At 31.8% G+C, this 25,085-nt stretch overlaps 3 protein-coding genes across 3 annotated transcripts; 1 reads left to right on the top strand and 2 right to left on the bottom strand.

Moving 5' to 3' along the window:
• The first annotated feature begins 438 nt into the window (after window positions 1-438).
• Window positions 439-5,008, top strand: LOC107623502 (protein CLAVATA3 INSENSITIVE RECEPTOR KINASE 5). The gene is made up of 10 exons (XM_016325796.3): window positions 439-711; window positions 789-921; window positions 1,011-1,082; window positions 1,196-1,339; window positions 1,465-1,536; window positions 1,663-1,722; window positions 1,844-1,941; window positions 2,058-2,207; window positions 2,572-3,293; window positions 4,355-5,008. The coding sequence occupies exons 1-10, from the start codon at window positions 480-482 to the stop codon at window positions 4,679-4,681; spliced, it is 2,010 nt and encodes a 669-aa protein (XP_016181282.1). The 5' UTR covers window positions 439-479; the 3' UTR covers window positions 4,682-5,008.
• Window positions 5,009-15,559: 10,551 nt separating this feature from the next.
• LOC148582016 (uncharacterized) lies at window positions 15,560-17,153 on the bottom strand. Its single transcript, XM_088495029.1, has 3 exons — window positions 17,014-17,153; window positions 16,232-16,645; window positions 15,560-15,785 (listed from the first exon to the last, which is right to left on the bottom strand). Exons 1-3 carry the CDS (start codon window positions 17,151-17,153, stop codon window positions 15,560-15,562), a joined length of 780 nt encoding a protein of 259 aa, XP_088351155.1.
• A 3,972-nt stretch (window positions 17,154-21,125) lies between these two features.
• LOC107621799 (zinc finger protein CONSTANS-LIKE 1-like) lies at window positions 21,126-24,055 on the bottom strand. The gene is made up of 2 exons (XM_016323795.2): window positions 23,077-24,055; window positions 21,126-21,786 (listed from the first exon to the last, which is right to left on the bottom strand). The coding sequence occupies exons 1-2, from the start codon at window positions 23,896-23,898 to the stop codon at window positions 21,430-21,432; spliced, it is 1,179 nt and encodes a 392-aa protein (XP_016179281.1). The 5' UTR covers window positions 23,899-24,055; the 3' UTR covers window positions 21,126-21,429.
• Window positions 24,056-25,085: the final 1,030 nt, after the last annotated feature.

Below are 25,085 nucleotides of genomic sequence, written 5' to 3'. Positions count from 1 at the left end.
CACACTACATTTATGTATTGATATTTCCTAACAATAAATATCAAACTCAAAACTTTCAAAAAAAAGAAATTTTTGAGAGTCAGTAATTTTTAGTAATTTTGACCATCATTTGATCAGTACAAACATAAAATTATATTTATCAAATAAATTTTATTAAATTTGGTAAATATAAGTATAAATTATATGTTTTTTGTATGCAAAATATTTATAAATATGAGTGCAAATTATTACTAGTTAAATGTTCGTTGGTCAAAAATGATAATATTTACTGATCATATAAAGCATTGTTCAAAAAAAAAAAAAACAGCTATATAGATATTGAAGAAACTATTATTTTCTTAAAATCTTAGTTATAATTGGTTGGTTTTGAAGACCATGAACGTATTATCCTGATAATAATAATATATAAAAAAAAAAGAAAACTGATTCAATGACACAGGCATGTTGCTAAGTTACCTTTATATTATTCAAAAGCATGTATGTCTTTTTCCTCTTGGGCCTCACCTGACACAAGATTGTTCATCAATGGGATTCTCATTCTCCCTTCAACTCTTCAATTCTTCTTCTTTCTCATTTTGAAACAACTCACTTTACTTTTGAGATCAATGGGGTTCTCAAGAACTGCAGAATCTGCACTTCTTCTTGTGGCATTCTTCTGTCTTCTGAGATCTGCACATGCTTTACTTTCTCCCAAAGGAATCAACTTTGAAGGTATAAAGCATAAACAATAATCAAATATGGTTTGCTTTTCAAGCTTTCAAAATAACTCTAAACTCTCTTTAATGTAGTGCAAGCTTTAATGGCCATAAAAGCTTCTCTAGTGGACCCTCATGGCATTTTGGACAATTGGGATGGAGATGCAGTTGATCCATGTAGCTGGAACATGGTCACATGTTCTCCTCAGAGCTTTGTCATTAGCTTGTGAGTCTCTTCATAAAAAGACTCCATTTTTACTCACTATATTTGAACTTCAAAAATGGGGTATGTTTACTTGGTTTGTTTTGGTGCAGAGGAATTCCAAGTCAGAATTTATCTGGTACTCTATCACCAAGCATTGGAAACCTAACAAACCTTCAGAGTGTGTAAGTTAAAAAAAAAACACTATACTCTTCAAAATGTGTGATTTTGATGATTCTTGTGTTTATTATTTATTTATTTATTACTGCTATTTAATGCAAAGTTGGGTCTTTTTCAGTGTGCTGCAAAATAATAACATAACTGGACCAATCCCTTCAGAGCTAGGCAAACTTTCCATGCTTCAAACACTTGATCTCTCTAATAACTTCTTTAATGGGGAAATTCCTCAATCTCTTGGTCATCTCAGAACACTTCAGTACTTGTAAGCATTTATGAGACCTATCATTATTTCAGGCTTTAAATGCTTTATTTTGTTTTCTTTATTTTTTGTTTCAAGTTACAAAATTAGCTGATTTGTCTAAATAATAATTATTAAAATGGTTTCAGGAGGCTTAATAATAACAGTTTTTCTGGGGAATGTCCTGTGTCAGTGGCTAACATGGCTCAGCTTTCTTTTCTGTAATTTCCATGAACCTTTTATTATTATTATTAGTATTATCATTTTTTTTTGACTTCATTAAATGGTACATTCTTTTTCCCTTTTCTTCTTAAGTTGAGTTATTGTTTTTGTGATAATCAATTCAGTGACTTGTCCTACAATAATCTAAGTGGATCTGTACCAAGAATTTTGGCCAAATCATTCAGGTATATGAATCTTTGTTTCTTTCTCTAGCATGCACCAAAACAAATGTGTTAAATTTCTAATTTGGTGTACACTTAACATGGTTGTTAACTTCAAATTCTTCGGCTCTTTATGTTGTTTCAGCATTGTTGGAAACCCCCTTGTATGCACAACAGGAAAAGAAACAAACTGCCATGGAATGACACTGATGCCTATGTCCATGGACTTAAACACTACTCAGAGTAAGATCCTTTCAGAATTGCTTATTTGATTCTTGGAAATTAAAGTTGAATCCTTTGGCCATACCCTTTGCATAGTCTTTGCATTCATGTTAACAGCAATGTCTTTGCTTCCATAGGCGCTTCACCATCAGGCACACATAAAACTCACAAAATCGCCATCGCTTTCGGCTTAAGTCTTGGATGCCTCTCCTTTATAGCTCTTGTCTTTGGACTTGTTATATGGTGGAGGCGCAAGCACAACAAGCAGGCATTCTTTGATGTCAAAGGTACATGCCATAAGAAATTTTTTAGTTGAAGTTAACTACTTTTGTTTAGGTGGTAGAGCAATATCTGATTGGATATCAGTATAAGAAAGCTTCGCATTGATAGTGCATTGAAATTAAATCGTAAATTTGTACCTGATACAGTTACATATCTAAACATGCTATCTCATAATCTCACACAAGAGTCTATTGTTATGGACTTGAAGCATGAATTATGCATAATTCTAATACTATGTCGTGAAACAACTTATTCTGCAGATATAGAGTGCTAGTTAGAAGTATATGAATAATTATATATCTAACAACACGGATTAACGAATTTGGTCCAAATATACTTGCCCCTTGATGTGATTACTCGATGTTACAGACCGGCACCATGAAGAAGTGTACCTTGGAAACCTGAAGAGGTTCCAATTAAGAGAACTTCAGATTGCTACAAACAACTTCAGCAACAAGAACATACTGGGAAAGGGTGGTTTTGGAAATGTGTACAAAGGAAGACTTCAAGATGGGAGTGTTGTAGCTGTGAAGAGGCTGAAAGATGGGAATGCAATTGGAGGGGAGATTCAGTTTCAGACAGAAGTTGAAATGATCAGCTTGGCAGTGCACAGAAACCTCCTTAAACTTTATGGATTTTGTGTTACACCAACAGAAAGGCTTTTGGTTTATCCCTACATGTGCAATGGGAGTGTTGCTTCACGTCTGAAAGGAAAGCCAACATTGGAGTGGGGAACAAGGAAGCAAATAGCATTAGGGGCAGGAAGAGGATTGCTGTACCTTCATGAGCAGTGTGATCCAAAAATAATCCACAGGGATGTGAAAGCTGCAAACATATTACTTGATGAGTATTGTGAAGCAGTTGTTGGTGATTTTGGGTTGGCAAAGCTTTTGGATCACAAAGACACACATGTCACAACTGCTGTCAGGGGTACTGTGGGACACATTGCACCGGAATATCTCTCCACAGGTCAGTCCTCTGACAAAACTGATGTCTTTGGATTTGGCATTCTCCTTCTTGAATTGATCACTGGCTTGAGGGCTTTGGAGTTTGGCAAGGCTGCTAACCAAAAAGGTGCTATGCTTGATTGGGTGAGTTTCTTTCTTTCTTTCTTTCTTTTTTTTTAGTAATGCTACACATCCAAGTCTTTTAAGGTAGCGATTGGTGAAGAGACAGAGACAGAAAAATTGAGACTGAGAGACAGAGACTAAGAGAACAGAGATTGAAATAAATTTCAGTATTATGTTTGGTGCAAAATGGGAGACAGTAATTGAAACAATAATGAAACTCTAATTTAATTTACACAAAGGGTAAAATTTGAATTAAATAATTGAAATGAGAGTATTTTAGGTATAAAATGTTATTAAAGTTTCAGTCTCCATCTCTAAAAATTTTAGTCCCATATGTTTCCACTTTTTAGAAGTACTGAAATACTGAAATTTTGGAGACAGAGACAGAAATTTTAGTACCAGAACCAACAAACATGATACCGAGTCTCAGTCTCTCAGTCTCTGTCTCAATACCTCAAAACAAATGCTACCTTAATGAATCAAGTTCAATCAAGTTAAACAATAAGATTTAGAATAATGTTAACTATAACTGATTTTTGTTATGTTAGATCAACTTAGTTGGACTTGATTAACAAAAAGACTTGGATGTGTAGCATTATTGTATTCAAAAATTTATTATTTTATTTGCGAAAAATACTTGTAATTATATTTTTGAGTAAAGTGACAAATAAACCCTTAAAAATTTATACTTCAAACAAATTAGTGCTTAAAAAAAGTACTAATAGATGTAAACACACTACCTTCAAATTAGCTCCTATGATTAGGGTAAAAAGTCTTAATTCGAACTAACTTGTTCATGTTTGTTATCCTAGAGGACTTAATTGGTATTTTTTTTTAGAGACTAATCTGTTTGAAATATAAGTTCTCATAAATTTATTTGTCACTTTACTCTATATTTTATGTACTCATTTAAATATAAATTTATCATCACTATAAGATCAAGGGCGAAAAATACTACTTTTACCTATTTTTTAAAATCTTTGATATTTCTTCTTTAGTAAAAAGATTGTTATCAATAATAACACACCAAAACTACTTTTTGTGAATAAAAAAGTCTATATATGTTCTTGACATTGATTCAGGTAAGCAAAATTCACAAGGAGAAGAAGCTTGAATTACTTGTAGACAAGGATCTAAAGAACAACTATGACAGGATTGAGCTTGAGGAAATTGTAAAGGTAGCTCTATTGTGCACACAATATCTTCCGGCCCACAGGCCCAAGATGTCTGAAGTTGTGCGCATGCTTGAAGGTGATGGGCTTGCAGAGAAATGGGAAGCCTCACTAAGTGCCCATGACACAACAAAGCCCAACAAAGCCCATGAGTTCTCTTATTCAGATCGTTACTCTGATCTCACTGATGACTCTTCTTTGTTGGCCCAAGCTATGGAACTCTCCGGCCCAAGATGAGAATTTTTCTCTATATATATATTTTTTAATGTTTATGTTTTCTGTTTTTTTTTTTTTTTTTTTATAAAGAAATCATATGAAGTTGGAGGTGATATGATAGTTAGTTGACTTTGTTTAAAATCCCCCTAAGATTAGATGTATGATAGAAGTGTTTAAACTTGGAAATGACTCTTTTTTTTTTTCTTTGTTATTTTAGAGAAATTGTACAGTGAAGATTGTTGCATGTTAATTGCAGTGCAAATTTTGTATTACTAGGCATTCAGTAAAGCTTGATGTTGTAATTTTAATTGATTGATTGATTAATGAACTACTTTCAAGTTTTCAACATATTTGATGTTGTAATTAAATCTATTAATCGAATTTAGCATGTATTAATGACGAGCATATGGGTAATAGGAGGGGTTTGTTATTTATTTGATAAAAAAAACAAAAGTTTAATAATTTTTTAATCAAGATAATAGGCTTATACATGATGAAAATAAAAAAGTTAACATTGATTAATTTCTCATTTTTTAATTTTTTTTACTAGTTACTAATATGGATAACAAAAAATGTAAAAAACTAAGTCAATATAACAAATATATTTTAAGAGTTTAGTTAGAATACATATTAAGAACTTAAGATTATCCTCAATAAAAAATTTAAAATTTATTATTTTAATAAATACGTTGAAAATTTAAATTTTGTATATTTTTTATATTAATAATTTTTTTAAGGTATATCTTAGCTAAACTCTAATAAAATTTTCTATCAATGTTAGATATTGTTCAAACCAACAAAATGTGGGATGGCTGGTGGGTAGTGGGTACAAGCAAATTTATTGAGAATGCTAGAAACTGATATTTTTTTGTGGAAAAAAAATGATTTATTATGTGTGTTCTAGTTTCTTAGCACTTCTCCTAAACCTAGCTAATTTGATAAAATATTTTGGATAGATAATTGTTCTTTTAAAATATAGAAAATATCTCACTTTGTATTTAATAAATTAAATCGATAATATGTTTGTGCATTTAGCTTTGAAAAATTAGTTTGTACTTTTTTTTATGTTAAAAAATTTAATATAATTTTATGTTAATACATATCTATATCATTCATTTTCACTTTATTATATTTAGTTCTATTAAAGTTATTTTAAATTTTAAAAATAATTTTATCAAACACAATTTTTATAACTTGTATTTATTAAAAATCAGTTTTATTTTAATTTAGCAAATATAATTACTATAATTTTAAAAAATAATCTTTACTTTAAAAAACCAGATCTTAGTATATTAAAGTATATTAATTGTACTTTATTTAACCAATTCCTTATTTATCATTTGAAATAACAAAAAAAAAAAATTGAAGAAAAAGATAAATATAAAACATATAATCCGAAGGGAAAGAGTATATATATTTTATTTTGTGAGAGTGCAAGTAACTGTCCAAGGGTATCAACCTGATAATGCGACAAGAAATTCCACTAAAATAGTTTCTGTCGAAACTTAACCATGATCAACTAGTATCTCACCTTTCATAAAAGTTCAAAGTGCACCCACTTTTTTGGACCACTCTGACTCACCACAGTTTTTTACTCAATACTCAAACACAATATTAATATGGAGAATATTATCTCTGAATTAGAAATTGTGTTTAAATTTTAGACAAAATATAACTTCTTTTTTGGTTTTTTATAGTTTTTTTTTTTTCTGTCTGACATGTTAAAATTAACTTGGGTGGAACGTTAAACAAAATTTTAAATACTATGATTTTCATCGTAATTATCTTGAATCCCGTTAGGGAGGCAATGGAGTATTTATATAATGTGTATAATGGACTATTTATTTGGCTCAATATAAGTTAAAAAATGAACATTCAGGATAAAATACTACTAATTTTTCAAATACAATACACTCATACTATACAGAATAACCATCCAAGTACCAGGAATAATAAACATCTGATATCCTACTGAATCGAACATCTCTAAACTCCCATTGTACACATTGTACAAATATTAACCCTCTATACTTCCTCAATTATCTTTGATTTGAATAGAGTTAGATTTTAAGCACGATTTTTCTCCATTTTTTTTTCTTTTAAACATTCTATCATGATAGAGTTTTTTTCTTTAAAATTTTGTTAATTAATAACAAACTGTATAAAACACACAAAGAAAAAACTATATTTGTATTTTTATCTTTTCTTTTAATCTAATGTATCTATTAAACATTAACATCAACCGATAGAATTAAATTATTAATAATTCATAGATAATTGTAATTAGATTATAATATAAGTTTATATTATAAAAAAATTTCAAACACGACATGTTATTAAAGATTAATCTCCACAAATTTAAATTCTATTTAAGAAATACCGTTAGTCAATAAATTCTGTATATACAAATTTTTAATACTTATTTAAACAGAAAAATAATTGTCTCACCAATTCAAACTCAAGTTAGTTTTATCATATAACAACATATTAGATCATAATTATTAATTAGTAGGTACTTTTTTTTTTTTCTTTTTTGGTCTCTCAAAAGTTATTTGTATATGACAATTCTAAAATAGTGATCATATGAGTTACTCAACTATGGAAGTATCTATGCAATTTAGCAATATAAAGACATGAAGAAAGAACATATTCAAAAACCCTTTTGTGGATATCCGTACACTTATTGATTTGCAGCCATGAAATATGAATGTTCCACAGCAACACATGTAACCAATGGCATTGCAGATTATGATTATTCTAATGTTCCTAGACCATTATCAGAACCAGAAATTTAAAGTGAAAAGTGCATGCAAGTGAACCACTTTTCTTTCTTATTTGTTCTTATTGCAAGCGCTTTTGAGGACCCCACCCTGTACCTTTTTTGTTCTTTCCGAACAAACAAACTTTAAGTTATTTTATATTCTCTTGTATTTTCAACCTCAAAGGAAAGCTATTTAATTCTGCTAATGTTGAATCACAAAATAGTGCAAATATTTATAGGACATTCTCCTAAAATCCATATTCACTACATATATTAAGCACAGTACATTTGCTAGAGCATGTTCTATGCCAGGATTTTTTTTGCAACCGATATCTGACTTGAGGAGATATTTATATAGACATAAGCCAGAAAGTTAGAGTATGGTCTATTGTTAAAAAGATAGTGAAATTTTTTAGATAATTTAGTTTTTTTTTTTTTTTTTAAACTAAAGATAGGGAGACTCAAATCTGCGACCTCTTAGTTGAGTATGGGAGACTATGTCATTTGAGTTATAACTCATTGGCTTTTTAGATAATTTAGTTATTTAAGAAAAAAATCGATAGAACATTTAGTTAAAAAAGTAGAGAGATAAAAATAGACATGAATTAAAAATAAAAAACCTAAAAAGTTATATATACAGTGATTAAAGAAAATCTAGATATAGATAGTTCAGTCTTATCGTAGACATGATATATGCATAATAAAATTTAATTTAATGGTATCATTTGATTCAGTAATTGATTCTACTTTATGAGATAAGATTTTATTTGTTGTTGTTGTTATTGTTGTATATTCTACAACGTACTAAAGAAAGATGTAATTCAAATTTCACTACAAAAACAATATTCATATGTAATAACCAAAGTTATGTATGTTAGGACCTAAAATGACATATATAAGATTTTATTTTTATTGTCTACGGTATCTCCTAACTCGACAAGTCAAGGAGTAATTCGTTGCGGATCTAATCTCCATTTAAAGGTCTATTGCTGATCAATGAGTTGTTGCATGCACAAGGCAGAATTCGAACATTCGACACTTATTTAAGCAGACGAGTGAGCTAATCAATCGCGACCAATCCAAGTTGGTTAGATGACATATATGAGATGAGTGAATGATGGGTAAAGGAAAAAAAAAACACATGGCATCAAAAGAGTTTGCATTATTGCATCAAATCTGATGATTCAATTTTAGTAGAAAATTGAAGTTAATATTGGTGTTTAATAAGCAAACTTTAGAGCCAAGAGATAAGAATCTTGGTCTTTGTGGGGGAGGGATAATGGTTACTCAAAGCATTAAAATGTTAGCAAATAACGTTACAGATATAGATCATCACAATATTCGTAACCACTACAAACCTGAAATTCAAAGCGAAAAGTGCAAGCTAGAGTGTTTTTCTTCCACACTTTTCCAGATTTTAAAATACCATTCTCTCTATCACATTCACACAATGGGTATAAAGCAATAACCTCATGAATGATTTGTTCTACTTAGTTGTATCTCATGCCTTCCATAAAGTTAAAAAGTGCATCGCTTTTTACCTTTTAGGACCACTATATGACCCACACTTTACACTTTTCGAATATCTTTGACAACACAAGGTTGCAGTGCATATCTCTACTATTTTAGTTTCAAATTCTAATAATATTCATGGTTTCAATTAGCATGTAACTACTTGGGTTAAACGAGAGTTGTTTTTTGAGAGGATAGAGACTTCTAATCGGGTAATGTTAGGGACACAAAAAAAACAGACAGAACTTGCTTTATTTAACATTCATTAATTGTTGCGACAATTAATGAATGCTAAATAAGAAAAATTATTGCTGTTTTTTGCTAATATTTTTTTGTTACCAAACATTTCCAAAAAAAAAATATCATACAAAAAATTGTCAGAACTTATTTTATTTAGTATTAATTAATTATTACAACAATTAGTTAATACTAAATAAGACACGTTTTGACTGTTTTTTTTTTTTTTTGTCTTTCTATTATTATCCCAATAGATATTTTACTTTAATTTGTACTTATAGTATATCTATAGTATATCCGGATAGATTTGGAAGGAATTTACATCCGATCTTTATATTTATAATGTACTTATATAGATTCGAGAGAAATTTATATCATATCCTTATTGAATTTGACAGGATACTAAGGTTGAATATTTTGTGGCCTAATTATGTCTCTCAAAAATACGTTTGGCCTGATAAAGTACCTTAAACCCAATACAATTTTATTACAATAAACGAATTTAATTTTGATACAATAAATAGTGTAAAAATATATATTATTTAATAATTACATTTATTTTTTTAGATAATTATTTACGTAATTAATATAAAAAATATTTATTTTTATTGAATTAAAATTATATAATTAGATGTACATTTAATATTGCTTTACACTGATAATATCAAAAAATTGAATTCATAATCAATTTTATTATTCTACTATAAAACGTTCGATTAATTTTTTATGTTCTATTAAACGATACGAACTCTTAAAAAGACTCTGGAGCATTATTATACTATTAAAAGGCCTCATGTATTATAAAATTCACTACTCTTATGAAATTTAATATCCTTTTAGAATATTTTATTATTCACTTCTTCTGTTCCTAACAACTTAAAATCGAATGTTTTTTTTTTTTCTCTAAGACTAAGATATTTATTGTCAAATATAGTAACTATTTAAATTCGACGGAGTAATAATTTGTAGTAAATAAGTGTACAATATGTATATACAAAGAAAAATAATTAAGAATATTCCAAGTTCCAACTCCTTAATTAGCTGTGCTTGGTACCTAATTTGCAACCATGAAATATGAATCTTGTGCCGAGTGGGAGAAAAATGGTCACTGCCAATAAACTTGTAACGAATTGCACTTCAGATATAGATCATTCTAATATTCCCATGCCATGCCTACCATAAATCTAAAGTGACAAATTAAAAGTGCTAATAATGAATTTTCTGGCATCTCCATCGTATACAATTATACATCACATTACTAATTGCTCTAATTTAATCTTTTAGATTGACGAGATAAAGACTAAGCGACATCACTCATGGTATTGAGTTTTAGTGACGAAAAATATGTAAAGTGGTACATTTTTTTAAATTTAGAGACTAAATTAAAGCAATTGATGAAATCTCAAGACTAAATTAATATAACTCATCAATCTCAAAAATTAAAACGGGGTCAACTCTAACATTACATGTATCATATCATCATATATGTATGTACAAAGCATGATCATGTTTGACTTCTCTCTACAGCTTCATCTACCTTCCACTAGAAAGTGTACTCTTTTTTGTGAAATATTCACTTCCACAAAGACAAAAGTAGTTCATAGAAATCTTTTTTTTTTTCCTTTGGCATTTTCAACCATATCCATGGCATATACCATTTAGTTCATATAACTTTCTTATCATCAGGTTGTGGCGGTTCAATTGATTCTTTTTTGTCAAACTCATCAATCATGTATTCCACCATCCAGTAGTACTAATAATGAAGATGCCTAAATAATAATTCCTTGTAGTTTGCTTACTCATTTTATGCGTGACATATTATATTCCTCGTCATCAATAAGGGCATGCCCATTTATTCACTTCAGTGAAATATGAAAAGCTTTGACCTAATTAACATAATGGAACACCCTACCACATAAAGCCTTACGTTTAAGTCGTAAAGTAGAGATGGCGATATATTACGACCTCTAAAAGTAAAATACGTACATAAATATAGTTGAAAGAAATCATATCTAGGAGCCTTGAAGAATAAACTAAGCAAAAACAAAAATAGAAAATCATGTTACACTCGCATGAATAATTATAAAACGGATAGGTAAAATCAAAAGAAGGATAAAAAAGGTGTCCGTATAGTTAATATAAAAGGTCCCAGGAAAGCCAGAGAGTCATTCCTAAAACTCCAACACTCAGATTTCAGCTTAAAGATCCAATTAAACCAGAAATTAAGTAAGTTATATAAGGTATTCAATAGTTCTAAATCTAACTTTAACTTAACACTTCACTTTCTGTCTCCTCCAATCCTTCGAATTACCGGTAGAACAACCCCCTCACACCTCCGCTAAGAGGGGTCTCTCAGAAAACATACACATGCAATTCAAGTAAGGAAATCACACATAGAGGTGCAATTACAACAAGTAGAACAAGTAACAAATAAGCAGATCTAGAGTTAAATAATTAAGCAAACCAAAACGATACACACTCACGCAAAACATACAAATGCACATGATATATGCCTGTCCTATGGCTGATGAGCTCATTTGTCGGTTATATAGTCAAATCCAACATGTCCGGTAGCTAACTCGGACACTGTCTCTCTGTTGCGCATTAATACCATTAGAGGAAATTAATACGTGCCCTGTCACCATTAGAGAAATTATGTGCTATGTTACCATCAGAGGGATTATGTGTCCTGTCACCATTAGAGGGAATAGGTGCCCTGTCATCCTTACAACCAGAGAGAAAATACAGACATATTTGCCATCAATCAACCTCAACCATGACTCATTTATCATATTTAAACTCAGTTTTCATCATTTTTCTTCCTCATCTCTTCCTGGAGCAGGTGGACAACACCACTCCCTCTTACTCCGGGGTCACATATCTCATTCATTTACAAACCATCATTTTCGCACTTTCTCAACCACAATTCATTACTTCAAACTTTATTATCACACATTCTATTTCGTTCATTAACAATTCATACTCAAAACACAATTTATTCTTTTCTAAATAAAGCAAACTCAAAACGTAATCCTTTTCTTAATAATTCAAAATCAAATTATAAAATCTTTAAAAATCCAAATCTTTTTAAATAACCATTTCAAACGAAACCTCCTATTTTTCTAAAAATTTCGGCAGCATTTCCTCTAAAACTTGGACTTTTGCCACCCCTCAAGGGTCCCAACCACCAAACTAAACACCTCTCGGTGATTCAAATAATTTTTAGTATCAAATTATTTCAAAATCAAACCACATATTTCTCAACTAATCCGTTCAATTCAATTTTACAAACCCTTTATCAACCCTCAATATATCAACAATCATCATTATTTCATACTCATCAATGTCATAATCCAGCACATATAAATTTATTCATCCTTTATATACACATCATATACCATATACACAATCCATCAATAATTCATTCAGTTAATTCCTATCTTAAGGTCTTCTAGTCTAAGTTTTCACGTGACATTAAACATTAACTACAAGAAACCAAAACCCCAATTCCTCCCTAAACTCAGAACACCTCAGAAACCTCTCCATTCACAAACTCCAAACTTTCAAATATCAATTCCTCAACCTTAATCACCCGGATTTCGTTCCAAACCTCTCAATTGAACTCCAAATCAACAAGAACACAATCTAATTCACACAATATCACTATAGTCATCATAGGGTTTACTATTTCAATAATTCACAAAGGTTCAACAGTTTCTTACCTTATTCATGCATCAAATGAACAAAATCCAATAGTTTCCTCAAGCTAACTCAAGCCTAGAACATTAAAATCACATAATCTATCAAATTCAAAACCTTAAATTTTGAAATTAGGGAAGAGTGACTCAGTAAGAAATTGTTAGATTGTTACCAAATTGATATGTGAGTTTTGTAGAGAATTCCGAAACGAATGCGTGGCCGCTGACGGCTCATCAATCAAAGCTCCGTAGTGAAAGTTTCGGATGATTGAATTTTCGGAGACGTTAGGTTTTCTCTCCTGATTCTCTCTTCCTCAACATAACTCCTAGTGCTAAAATGAAAGAAGGAGAGCACGTTCTCTGTGTTTAATAGGTTGGGCCTTGGGCCCGATTCGGGTTCGGTTCAATCGGTTCGGCCTTTTGGCCCATTTTTAGGCTAAAATCTTTAAAATTAGTGTTAAAATTCATATTTTAATTATTTCTACTTCTTCAAACTATAAAATTTAAGCTCCCAATTTCTTTAAATAGTAATTAATTTATTGGTTAATTATTTACTAATTACCTGAGGTTTACATCCTACCCCCTAACAAAAAATTTTGTCCTAAAAAATATCGTTCACTTTTTTTTTAAAGAAGGGGCTCAACACAAAAAGTGGAGCAAGGAAAGCTTCAAAAAAACAAATATGAAAATGAACTAAACCAACCGATCTAACCATAAATACCCCTCTGTCATCTCCAGCATTGCCATCAACAACCAAAAGGGTCAGCACTTAACCACTCAGAGTAGCTTTGGAAGGATAAGTTTATAATCTCATCTGCTCCTTTTTTTTATTCTGAAAAAATTTTCGGTTTTGTTCCAACCAAATGTTTCACATAATGGCACAAAAACACACCATCCATCTCTTGCACTCCTCCTTTCTAATTGATATCTCAGTCCAACTCTGGAAGTGCTCCTTGACTGTACCCGGGCAAGTCCATTGTAAACCAACATAAGATATCCAAGCACACCAAACCTGTCAAGAAAAATTACAGTCAAGAAACAAGTGATAATCATTTTCATCATCTCTGTTACATAAGACACATAGAGTATCTTCTTGGTTAATAACCCGAATCGACGCAGTTTCTCCTTCGTATTGACCCTGCCAGCTAATTCAAACCAAACAAATAACACTACTCTAGGAGGGACTAGCCCCTTTCCAAATCGACCTGGTAAAGCTGTAACTTGATATATCCTCCAGAGCCATTTCCACCTGCAACACCTACACAAATGAGTTAGTAGAAAAAATACATTGTTTATCAAATTTTTACACTACTCTATCCTCTCTCCCAAGTGCAGGTTTGACTACTCTCAAAGTATTGTGAAGCCGGTTCACTAAATCCAACTCCTATTAGAACAATTCTCGCCTCCATTGGAAGTTCCATATCCAAACTAACCCATCCCAAAACCCACAATCCCCTATCACTGATCCTCTTTAGTTTAAAATAGAGAAAAGCCTTGGAAATTGATCTTTCAAAGACCCTCCAATAATCCAAACATCCTCCCAAAATCAAGTACGTCTCCCATCACCCACCTACATAGCCAATCCAATAATCATCTTCTGTCTAACTTCTTGATTTTTGAACTGTAATTGACAAATATCCTTCCACGGTCCCCCCGATTAGGCAATTTCTGAGAGGATAGAAACTCATTTGGATTCAAGTTATTACAGGAGCATACCACCTTCTTCCACAACGGACACTCCTCCTTAGAGAACCGCCACCACCACTTAAACAGAAGGGGTGTATTGCGTATCATAGCATCTCTCACTCGCAACCCGCCTAACCTTTTAGCCTGCACCACTTTCCACTTCACCAAGACCATACCAGACTTCCCATCCTCCTTACTCCATAAAAAACTTCTTTGTAAGGAAATCAGTTTCTCTACAACAATTTTTGGCATCTTATATAGGCTCAAATAATAAACCGGAATGCTATTCAACACAGATTTGATAAGCACCAACTTACCGGCTTTATTGAGCGTCTTGTCTTTGCAGAGACTAAGCTTCTCCTCCACTTTGTCTATTATTGGCTTCCACGTCTTAACTAACCTTGGGTTCGCTCCTAATGAGATGCCCAGATATTTAACTGGAAGGGAGTCTTGCTTGCAGCCTAGCACACTACACATACATTGTACCTACTACTCGTCACAGTTAATAGGAATTAAACTGGACTTCTCAAAATTAATACTTAAACCTGACATCAACTCAAAGCACCGAAGCAACCTCTTATAATTCTTGATGGTCTCATCTTCAGGAGGGCAGAACAAAATAGTATCATCAGCAAACTGTAGATGCGACAACTCAATATGATCTCTTCCAACTAACAATAGTGATAAGCAACTGTTCCTGACTGCTTCTTCAAGCATTCTATGTAAGACATCAACAACGAGTACGAATAAGAACGGAGACAAATGATCACCTTGTCGCAAGCCCCTTTCCATCTTGAATGGCTTAGAAGGTGGGTCGTTTATCAATACTGACATAGAGCACGAACTCACACACTCCATAACCCATTCCCTTCATCTCTATCCAAATCCCATCTTCTGCAACACACGGTCTACGAACTTCCACTTTACTCTGTCATATGCTTTCTAGAAGTCTAACTTTATTATTGCTGCTTCCATCTTCCTCATTTTAATACACTGAACCATTTTTCATGCGATAAGCACCCCATCATGAATCTTCCGACCCTTGACAAATGCACTCTGCGTCTCACCTACTAATCCTGGCATAACTGATCTCATCCTCCTAACTAGCATCTTCAAGATAACCTTATACACACACTCCACTATGCTAATCGGGCGCGAATCTTTGATTTCCTTAGCACCAGTAAACTTAGGGGCCAGTGCTACCCGAGTTATATTAGCATCTGTTGGCAACCTTGAAGATTGGAAGAAACCCAGTATCGCTGTTGTGAATTCAGAGCCAATTTCGCCCCAACACTTCTTTATGAAATTCATGTTGTAACCATCACTTCCTGGAACCTTGGACGATTCACAATCTTATACTGCCTCTCTAACCTCCTCAGGTGTTGGTAGCATCTCTAGAGCCATAGCATCCTCTTCGTCAATCCTTTCCACCAGCCCATCTCTAAACCCACCATCGGAGACTTCTCTTGATGATATAACTCCTTGTAGAACTCTCTTTTGGCAATCTTAATCCTAGCTTGATTCCTTATCAATCTTCCATTAATGACCAGTGCATCAATTCTATTATTCCTCCTTCTCCCTGAAGCTAAGTTATGGAAATACCTTGTGTTTTTATCCATGTGCCTCACATGCCTAGACCTCGACATCTGCTTCTAGTGTATTTCTTTCTTCACATACCACTTCTCGCAGCAAGTAACTAAGGCCCTCCTTCTTACTTCCATTGTTCCATCATACGTCCCATTACCAACCATGTCATCAATTTTCTTGATCTCTTCTTCAAACTTCGTGATTCTCTTGTCCATGTCACCAAAGTTGTCTCTATGCCATCTTCCCAAGGGACCCGTCAATGCCTTCAATTTTTTGGTAAATTGTATATCTCCCAACCCTCTCCATTCCTCCTTAACCATCCTTAGAAACCCTTCATGTGTAAACCACGAATCAAGGCTAAGGAACGGTCTCGATCCATCTCTTATCCTCTTAACTTCCACTATAATAGGGCATTGATCTGACAAACCTCGTGGACCACCTCTTAAGCGAGTTTTTGGAAATGCCTTAAGCCATTCCAGGCTAACCAGGGCTCTGTCAATACGGCTGCAATAACGTCCTCAAAACCATGTAAACTTACGGTCAGTAATCGGCAAGTCCACCTTAGTAGTTTGCGAGAGTAGTTCTCTTTCCAACCTAATGGATAGTTTCTCAACCTTTGCCAATCTTGACAACGACTTATCTCCCACAACTTCTCCTTCTCACCTTAGTAGTCCTAATGTCCTCCCAATCTTTGTGCTTCCCCTGTGTCACTCTGATCGCTCTTTATTAAGAACTTACCTATTTATTTATGCTAACTAATATTTCATCTGGAAAATCATAATTTTTCACAACTCAATTATGTGTTACTAATGAATGCTATTCTTCGGTATTATTCAAAGCGGTTAAAATTTGGTTACTAATTCCTTTATTACCTCAGATATGAGGAGTGGATCTGGCTACATCCCGGTTTCTCCTGTGTGGACAATCTCTGACCAAATGTCCTGATTTTTCGCAATTGTAACATAAGTCCGAACCATAACGGCATGGCCTGTTCGAGTGATAGCTCCCACATTTCTGACAACTCAAATCATCTGAAACAGCCATCGTCTGTTTTTCTCTACTATTTTCTTGGTGGTCATCATTCTTTCCAGAGTTATTGTAACCTTGGGGGAATTGTTGTGCGTATCCTCTTTTCTTGAATTCTTAGCCCTTTGGTGCGAAATTCAGATTGTGCATATCCTCTTTTCTTGAATTTTTGTGCGTATCCTCTTTTCGGCGATCATTCTTTGCCACAACAGCCTTTCTTGAACATTCCTCTGCGACTCTACTCTTGTTTACCAATTCAGAGAAAATTCTGATCTCCATGGGACCCACTGAACTCAAAATATCACTCCGAAGTCTTCTTTCGTATTTGATATCCTTCCATTCCTCAAAATATCCCAGAGCACCCTGGCAAATTCTGGAGAATCGACACAATTTCTCAAATTTATTCATGTATTCAGCGACCAACATCTGACCTGTTTCAATTGCAGCAGTTCAAGTTCCTTAGATGTCCTGACGGAGTTAGGAAAATATTTTTTATAGAATTCAGATCGGAAAGCATCCCAATGTATTGCGGTGTTGCCTTGCTGTAGGAGACGTTGAGTCCCTACCACCAATACTGTACTTCGCCCATTAGCTGATATGTGGTAAATTCAACATACTGATCCTCAGGCACCTATCGTACTTGCAAGGCTCTCTCCATAGCCTGAAACTAATTATCAACCTCTGTCGAATTTGTGGTTCCTCTAAAAGTTGGTGGGTTTATTTTCAGAAAAGTTGCTAAGGTCATCGGTCCATTTCCGCCATTGCCTCCGTTGCCGTTATTAACTTCTTGACCAAGGGTCTCAACCGTTGCTTGCATAGCAGCCGCCATATTCTCCAGAGCTTTCAAAAAGTTCATGGGATTATTCATAGTTGTTTCGGGTTCTGCATTAATATTCCGGCCTCTGCCTCAACCGCGTCCGCGTCCACGAGTCATCATTTGGTTCCTTTTCACACCAAACAAGTGATATTAAGGTGATCAGTCTCAATATCTCAAGTCTAATACTTCAAAGTCCCAAATGCGTGCTCATAAACAAATATGCCTCATATATCAATTAGATATTCTAATTAGCATATACACATATCCAGAGTATGCCCAGAAGCATAGTCAGTCCGTCCCTCAGGCTCTATAGGAACGAACTGCTCTGATACCATAATGTAACACCCTACCACACAAAGCCTTACACTTAAGTCGCAAAGCAGAGGTGGCGAGGTATTACGACCTCTAAAAGTAAAATACGTACATAAATATAGTTGAAAGAAATCATATCTAGGAGCCTTAAAGAAGAAGCTAAGTAAAAGCAAAAACAGAAAATCGTGTCACACTCGTATAGATAATCGTAAAACGGATAGGTAAAATCAAAAGAAGGATAAAAAAAACATAATATAGAGATTAGAGTTTCAAAACAAAGATATCAAACTACATAGCGGAGATTCTATAAACATATATACATAGCCTAAAATAAAATATGACAGTCCAAAAGATAATTCTTCGCTTGTAAGAAGAGTCTCCAGATGCTCAATGAGGTGCCTCTCGTTCTGCATTTGAAAAGCAACAGAATATATATAGAATGAGAGTCGAAAGTTTTCAGCATGGTAAAGCTATTCGCATAATATTCAAGATTTATAATTTAAAATTTTAGATTTAGAATTTAGAGTTTAGTATCTAGTATGATCGGCAACAGGTGACTAGTCGACAACGACAATTGGTACAGTGGTGGCGGGTGGTTGTGGATTATGATGTTGAGAGAGAGAAAAAAAAAGAGGTAAAATTAGTAAAGAAAAAAAAATTAACAAAATAGTGAGCGAATAAATTTGTTTTTTAACCTAATGAGGTTGATTCTAGTTATTGCCAATATAGAATAATCTAAATTACTAGGTAATATACCACACCAAGCAAGGGAGAATGATGCAAGTAGATAAAGAAGCCAATCAAAATAATAATATGTTAATGTTGTAATGGATGATTGGATGTAATATTACTTTCTATATCTATTCACAAATCACAATTGAGAATGATGAATTAAGCATACAAAATAAAACCCATTGTTATAATTTTTTTTAGTGACTAATTCTTTAATTATAGGCACTTGATGGGTAAGATATCTAATTCACAATTTTAGAATTCTTCCATACCTAAGACGAGTATTAATAAACTCTAAACACTTAATTAGAAAAAAATATAATAACCTAATCTGTTGAATCACATTTTCCTACTAAAGCCTCTGTTGTCCTATTTTAGACAAAACTACTATTGTGCTTCTACACTAGAAGATAAATGTTTATGTTCTCTATAATTCAAGCCAAAAGAAAAAAAAAAAAAAGAAATTGTCCTTCAACTTCAAGTGGAACTCAAAGTGTGAACTAAAATTGATCAAAGAAACTCAATTCAACCATAAAGTGGATTAATAATAAAAGATGACCAAATATAAAATATTTTATTTCCAAAAATACAATGAAAATTGAAAAATACAAAAATAACAGGGGAAAATTGGATGAAGTCCTATTATTTTTTAGAGAAAATTCCACTCTCTTTCCATGCGAGATGCTAAAATGATACTTCTCTCTCTTCTATTTTATAAATGTACATTTCCCTCCCTTTTAACTTTTAAAAAACCTTCTCTTTAATCTATTTTAAATTTTTTGTATTAACTAATGTTAACTTTATCTATTTTTTAAGAAAAAAAATTATTTTTTAAAAAATACCCATTAACAAAAATTTTATTTTTTATCATTAAATTTTGCTTACCAAAATATCCTTTAATAAATTATTCTTTTATTGATTAAATTGTATTTTTACCAAAATATTTTTAAAATAATTAATAATTAAATTATAATTTTACCAAAATTTTCGTTAACAATTTTTTTATATTTTACTATTAATTTTTTGATATCTATATATATTATTTTAACATTAAATAAAAATTTTTAGTAAGATTAATTTCAATATCAATATATATTAATTGTTACACATATTAACAGTGGTAAGATTTTTTATTTAATGTTAAAATAATCTATATTGATATCAAAAAATTAATAGTAAATATAAAAATAATTGTTAAAAAATTTTTAGTAAAATTATAATTTAATAATTAAAAAATTATTGAAGGGTTTAGAAAAAAATAATTTAATTATTAATTATTTTAAAAATACAATTTAATCAATAAAAGAATAATTTATTAAAAGATATTTTGGTAAAATGGCCTGAAGAGATTTTCATATATATTGCAATGTTAAATTATTTTTGCACGTGCAATTTCTGTATTTTGGAAGTGTTTTAAAAATATTTTCTGTATAACTTCATAATTTCAGATGTTACAATTATTTTTTAATGTTTAAATTTAGATTTTAGATTTATGATTTTAGATGTGTTTTAAAAATATTTTCGGTATAACTTCATAATTTTAGATGTGTTGCAATTGTTTTTTAATGTTTAAATTTAAATTTTAGATTTATGATTTTAGATGTGTTTTAAAAAACTTTTTGTATAACTTAATAATTTTAGATGTGTTACAATTGAAAAAAAAACTACAATTAAAAATATTTTAGTTTGTGTATATAATTATATTCGACCATTCGTAAAACAGATCCTGCATTTTATCAAATGTACAATAAGTAAGGGATTAATTTTTTTTTAAATGCACTGATTTTGAAATTTTTTTTGCAGATATAAATTGAAATATTAAAGAAAAAAACCGTATTATAGAGAGAAAAGAAACGTAAAAGAAGGAAATAATAACTAATTATAAAGTGTGTAGGAAATTAGAAAAAATTTAATTTTTAAAATTTAAATTAATTTTAATTATAAATGTGTATCCTAAAAAATAAGAATATATTTTAGTTAAAAATTAATTAAATAATATTAAAAGCTAATCAAAGGCTGAATTTTGTTGTACAAGTAGCATTTTCTATTTTTTATGTACAGAGCAAAAGAACATGAAAATTTTTTTAGAGGAAAGTGTTGACAAAATTAATATAAAGATATCATATTTATAAACATGAGTATACAACTGAAAAATATAACTTGTCCAAACTTATTTGGACTACATAGAAATAGATCAGTTGTGCCTTCTATTCTTCTTTTTTTAAGATATTTTTTTGAGATAGATATACAGAGACAAAAAGATAAACATAAATATTTTCTATTTATATTTTTAAAAAATACAGAAAATACTAAATTTTGTATCTGTCTGTCCCTGTCTCCACGATCAAACGAATTTTCGCGTCTACTATCTCAAAAACAATATCCAACATAGCACATTTCTTCAGAAGGAAGGAACAATGCCATATCCAGCTTCTGACATTAGGGTTGATGATAACATTTGATCAACTTCAGCTTCTACATCTGTTCTCTTTGCAAAACGACCCTTAATACGTGGCCTGGTTTCTGCATAGGCCTTTCTTGATTCATATCTTATTTTCTTCTCAAACTTTCTTGTTTTCTTTTTCTCTTTGTATCTTAGAACTCTGGCTACTCTGTCCATTGGAGTTAGAAGTGGTGAAGGCATAGGCATTGGAGGAAATTGCTCACTTGTTCCTATTTGTGCCTTTGAATGTGAGATTGACACATCACTCAATGTTGATTCTGGTACAACTCCAACTTCCATGGATGACAATGAAACCTGAAATTTTATAATAGGTTTATGAGATCACAATTCAATGAAATTAACTGCTAAATCACTCACTTCTATAAAACACATGTTAAAATACACATTGAAAATTTATAAATATTGTCTTTATACATAAATATATGGTAGCTGATTTTTTATTTTTGTATGCATACAATATTTTTTATAATTTTAAGAACATGATTCAGTTAGTATACAAATTTAAAAATTGGATTTTTTTTAAACGAAAAAATTTATGTCCAAATGAAATAGATAAAAACTTATCCTTTTTTGGGTAGCATTCTTTTATGGTAGCCACATCTAGATTTTACAATATTTGGATAACCCTTATTTTGGATTCCTAGTTAACTTTCCCAATTCCCATACTCCAATATATAGTGAGGCTGAGGAATTTCGTACAAAACAAAACTTGGTGAAAGAATTTATTCTTACTTTTTAATTTTTTTTTTTAATAAGATAGAGGGGGTAAACCAAGTAAAATGAATTATGCAATGTGATGGGACAAAAATAGTTAAGTTGCCCTTTTGTGTTTCCAGAAACAGAAATAAAGTATTTTATCTCTACAAAGGCAAAATCAAAGTACAACCATCAAGGACATGAACATATATAATTATATATCATCATTTAATTTCCATGTCTGAAAGAGGAAAAATACTAAATTGCACATTCTAGCTAGTAAGCTTCATCCCTTTAGTGAATATATGCTACATAAGATAAAGTACCTAATCATAGAACTTCAAATATATTTCTACAACGTTGCAATAATTGAATAAAAAATAGAATTCATTTTATGACACAACATCATATATTTCTACAACTTTGAAAATAATCTCAATCCTCGTGTAAGAGTGAAAAAGAATGAAAGCTTGTTAGATAATAAACCTGAATTCAATTTAATCATACATGTATATCGTATATATTTGTTTAAACTTTGAAGTTAAAAGTTTCTTTAATCAATCAAGTAAAAATTGCTAAGACTACTACAAAAATAAGAATAGAACTATATTTGAACTAAATAGTTTTAAGTGAAAAATTAGACATTACACCTTTTAGACACTCATTCTTTGAAAAGGTAAAGTAACGAATTTTAACTAAAAAAGTTAGAAAAATTTACGTAATTCAAAATCAGTTATATTTATTTTTAATATATATTTTGTATTTTAACTTATACTAATTTTGGTATTATCTAACGGTTGAATAGATATTTAATGTTAATTACCTAATGCAAATTGAAAACTTTTCTTAAAGCAAAAGCAAAAGAAAAGAAATGATAAATATACTTACACTTTGACTAAGAGAACCATTGTAACTGAATCCAGCACCAACTTTAGAGGAGTCAAACTCGAAACACTGTTGCATCTGAACCGGAACCACGCTGTCATGGTTGTTTCCCTGATTATGATCGCCGCCATAGTTATGCAGCATATCTTGATCTTGATCATGATCAAGACAACTAAACCGGTTATTATTATTATTATCATCATCACAATCCACAAACTCCAAGTACTCATCACCATCGCCGTCACCGTCGCCACCACAAAACAAGAACCCATCACTCTCATCGTTACCACCCATCCTCACAGGATGAGGCAACAACCACGAAGCAGCTTCAGCCTCATCATCACCCTCACACTCCTCATCCTCCATTTCACATCCATGGTTATAATTCTGATTATTAATTGTACCTTCAATTTCAAACACGTGATCATTTTCTCTTTCTGGTTCTCCTTCTTTTTGTTCTTCTTCTCGGATGAGCGAGGAGCAGCCTGAGATGGGGAGAATGGGGACGCGGTGGTGGCGGCCGGCAAGGGGGTTGGCGGAGTGGATGTCGGAGTCGCAGGAGGAGCAGAGGGAGGCGGCGTCGGCTCTGCAGAGGAAGGCTGCCGGGGCACGCTCGCAAGCCTCGCAGACCCACACGCGCTCGTGCCTCGACGCCACCCTATTTGCCGCGTGGACTCTGTCGTCACATGCGGAGCAGAGATAGGCAGAGTCCGCGCGGCAGTACACCACGGAGGGTGCAGAGCGGCACGTGTCGCAGGCACGTGACCAGTTGTTGGTGGAGCTGCAACTCCCGCCAATATTGATGTTTGTTCCTTCCCTCAGCATGTTTTCTGTTGTAACTGTTTTTGTGTGCGTTTTCAGCTAGTAAGTTAGTTACGGAGCGCGTTGTCTTTGGTGTTTTGGGTTGCTAGAAATTTGAAGGAAGGTAGGGAAAGGAGAGAGAGTTTTGGGGGAAAGGAAGTTGAGTTGAGTGTTGAGTGACGAGTGATGAGTGAGGGGAGTAGTGAACCAAATAGTGGTGAGGAAGAATCCGGGTGGCCACGTGGCGGGTGCTTATTGGTCCACAAAAGTTCTTCGCACTATCTTGTGGAGGTGTGCTTATTTGCTAATATTTGAAGTTTGAGTTGTGTAAAATAAAGGGTAAATTACGCTATTAAATTAAAGTGGAGGAGAAATTATGTAATTTAACTGAAGTAAAAAATGTAACCGTTATTTTTTTAAAATTGAATAAATATAATTAATCATACGAGTACAATAATATGAATATATATAATTTTATAAATTATTAATTTAAATTATATCTATTTAAAATTTAAATTATAAACTAATATAAATTTTATAATTTAAAAATTTAATTATTTAAATAAAATTAAATTGATTAAAATTTATAAAAATATACTAATACAATTTAAATCGTATTAAAATGTAAATAAGTTTGTTGGGTTCATAAACAAACTTTACATAAATAAATAACTTTAGTCAATGTGATGGATGAATTTTGTACAAATTTTATGAAAATATAATAAAAAAAATTAAATCTTAAAAAATAACATGATTTTTTTAGAATTAATTTTTTTATATTTTATAATAGAAATAAAAAATCTGATTAACATTGAACTGATCCAATATACTAGATAATTTAATTTTTTTTAGTGTAATTCGAATTGCATCCCTTATAATTCGAATTAGTGTAATTCGAACTACCCTGAATCAACCTGCATGCATAATTCGAATAAGGTAGGTTCGAATTACGTATAAATTTTGGCTGCATACTTCGAATTGATCAACTTCAAATTACCGTTGATAATTCGAATTAGTTTGATTCGAATTACATATAAATACGCTTCTAGTTGATCCATGTTACGTTTTTAGTTTTGGTTGAATCATATAATTTTTCTTCCACTTTGTTTAATAGTGTGATTTACCCTAAAATAAATAAATCGAATCAATGTAAGCTTTGCTCCAACTAGAATGCCAACAAATCCCGTGGAAATGAGAAATTAGCATCCACA

The sequence above is a fragment of the Arachis ipaensis genome, chromosome B10 (genome assembly GCF_059453495.1).
Source record: "Arachis ipaensis isolate K30076 ecotype BB chromosome B10, ASM5945349v1, whole genome shotgun sequence".
Classification (NCBI taxonomy): Eukaryota; Viridiplantae; Streptophyta; class Magnoliopsida; order Fabales; family Fabaceae; genus Arachis; species Arachis ipaensis.
The sequence above is the reverse complement of the archived record's forward strand: the minus strand, read 5'-3'. Positions and strand labels throughout refer to the sequence as shown.

Excerpts from the sequence above, each read along its gene's own strand:
- LOC107623502 (XM_016325796.3), top strand. The coding sequence starts at position 480 with ATGTCTTTTTCCTCTTGGGCCTCACCTGACACAAGATTGTTCATCAAT. Across the intron at positions 922-1,010 it reads CAGAGCTTTGTCATTAGCTT|AGGAATTCCAAGTCAGAATT; the intron begins GTGAGTCTCTTC and ends GTTTTGGTGCAG. Across the intron at positions 1,537-1,662 it reads ATGGCTCAGCTTTCTTTTCT|TGACTTGTCCTACAATAATC; the intron begins GTAATTTCCATG and ends TAATCAATTCAG.
- LOC148582016 (XM_088495029.1), bottom strand. The coding sequence starts at position 17,153 with ATGTGGGAGCTATCACTCGAACAGGCCATGCCGTTATGGTTCGGACTT. Across the intron at positions 16,646-17,013 it reads ATCCACTCCTCATATCTGAG|CCGTATTGACAGAGCCCTGG; the intron begins GTAATAAAGGAA and ends ACGTTATTGCAG. Across the intron at positions 15,786-16,231 it reads GTTACTTGCTGCGAGAAGTG|GTTGCCAACAGATGCTAATA; the intron begins GTATGTGAAGAA and ends CCAATCTTCAAG.
- LOC107621799 (XM_016323795.2), bottom strand. The coding sequence starts at position 23,898 with ATGCTGAGGGAAGGAACAAACATCAATATTGGCGGGAGTTGCAGCTCC. Across the intron at positions 21,787-23,076 it reads ATGGTTCTCTTAGTCAAAGT|GTTTCATTGTCATCCATGGA; the intron begins GTAAGTATATTT and ends ATAAAATTTCAG.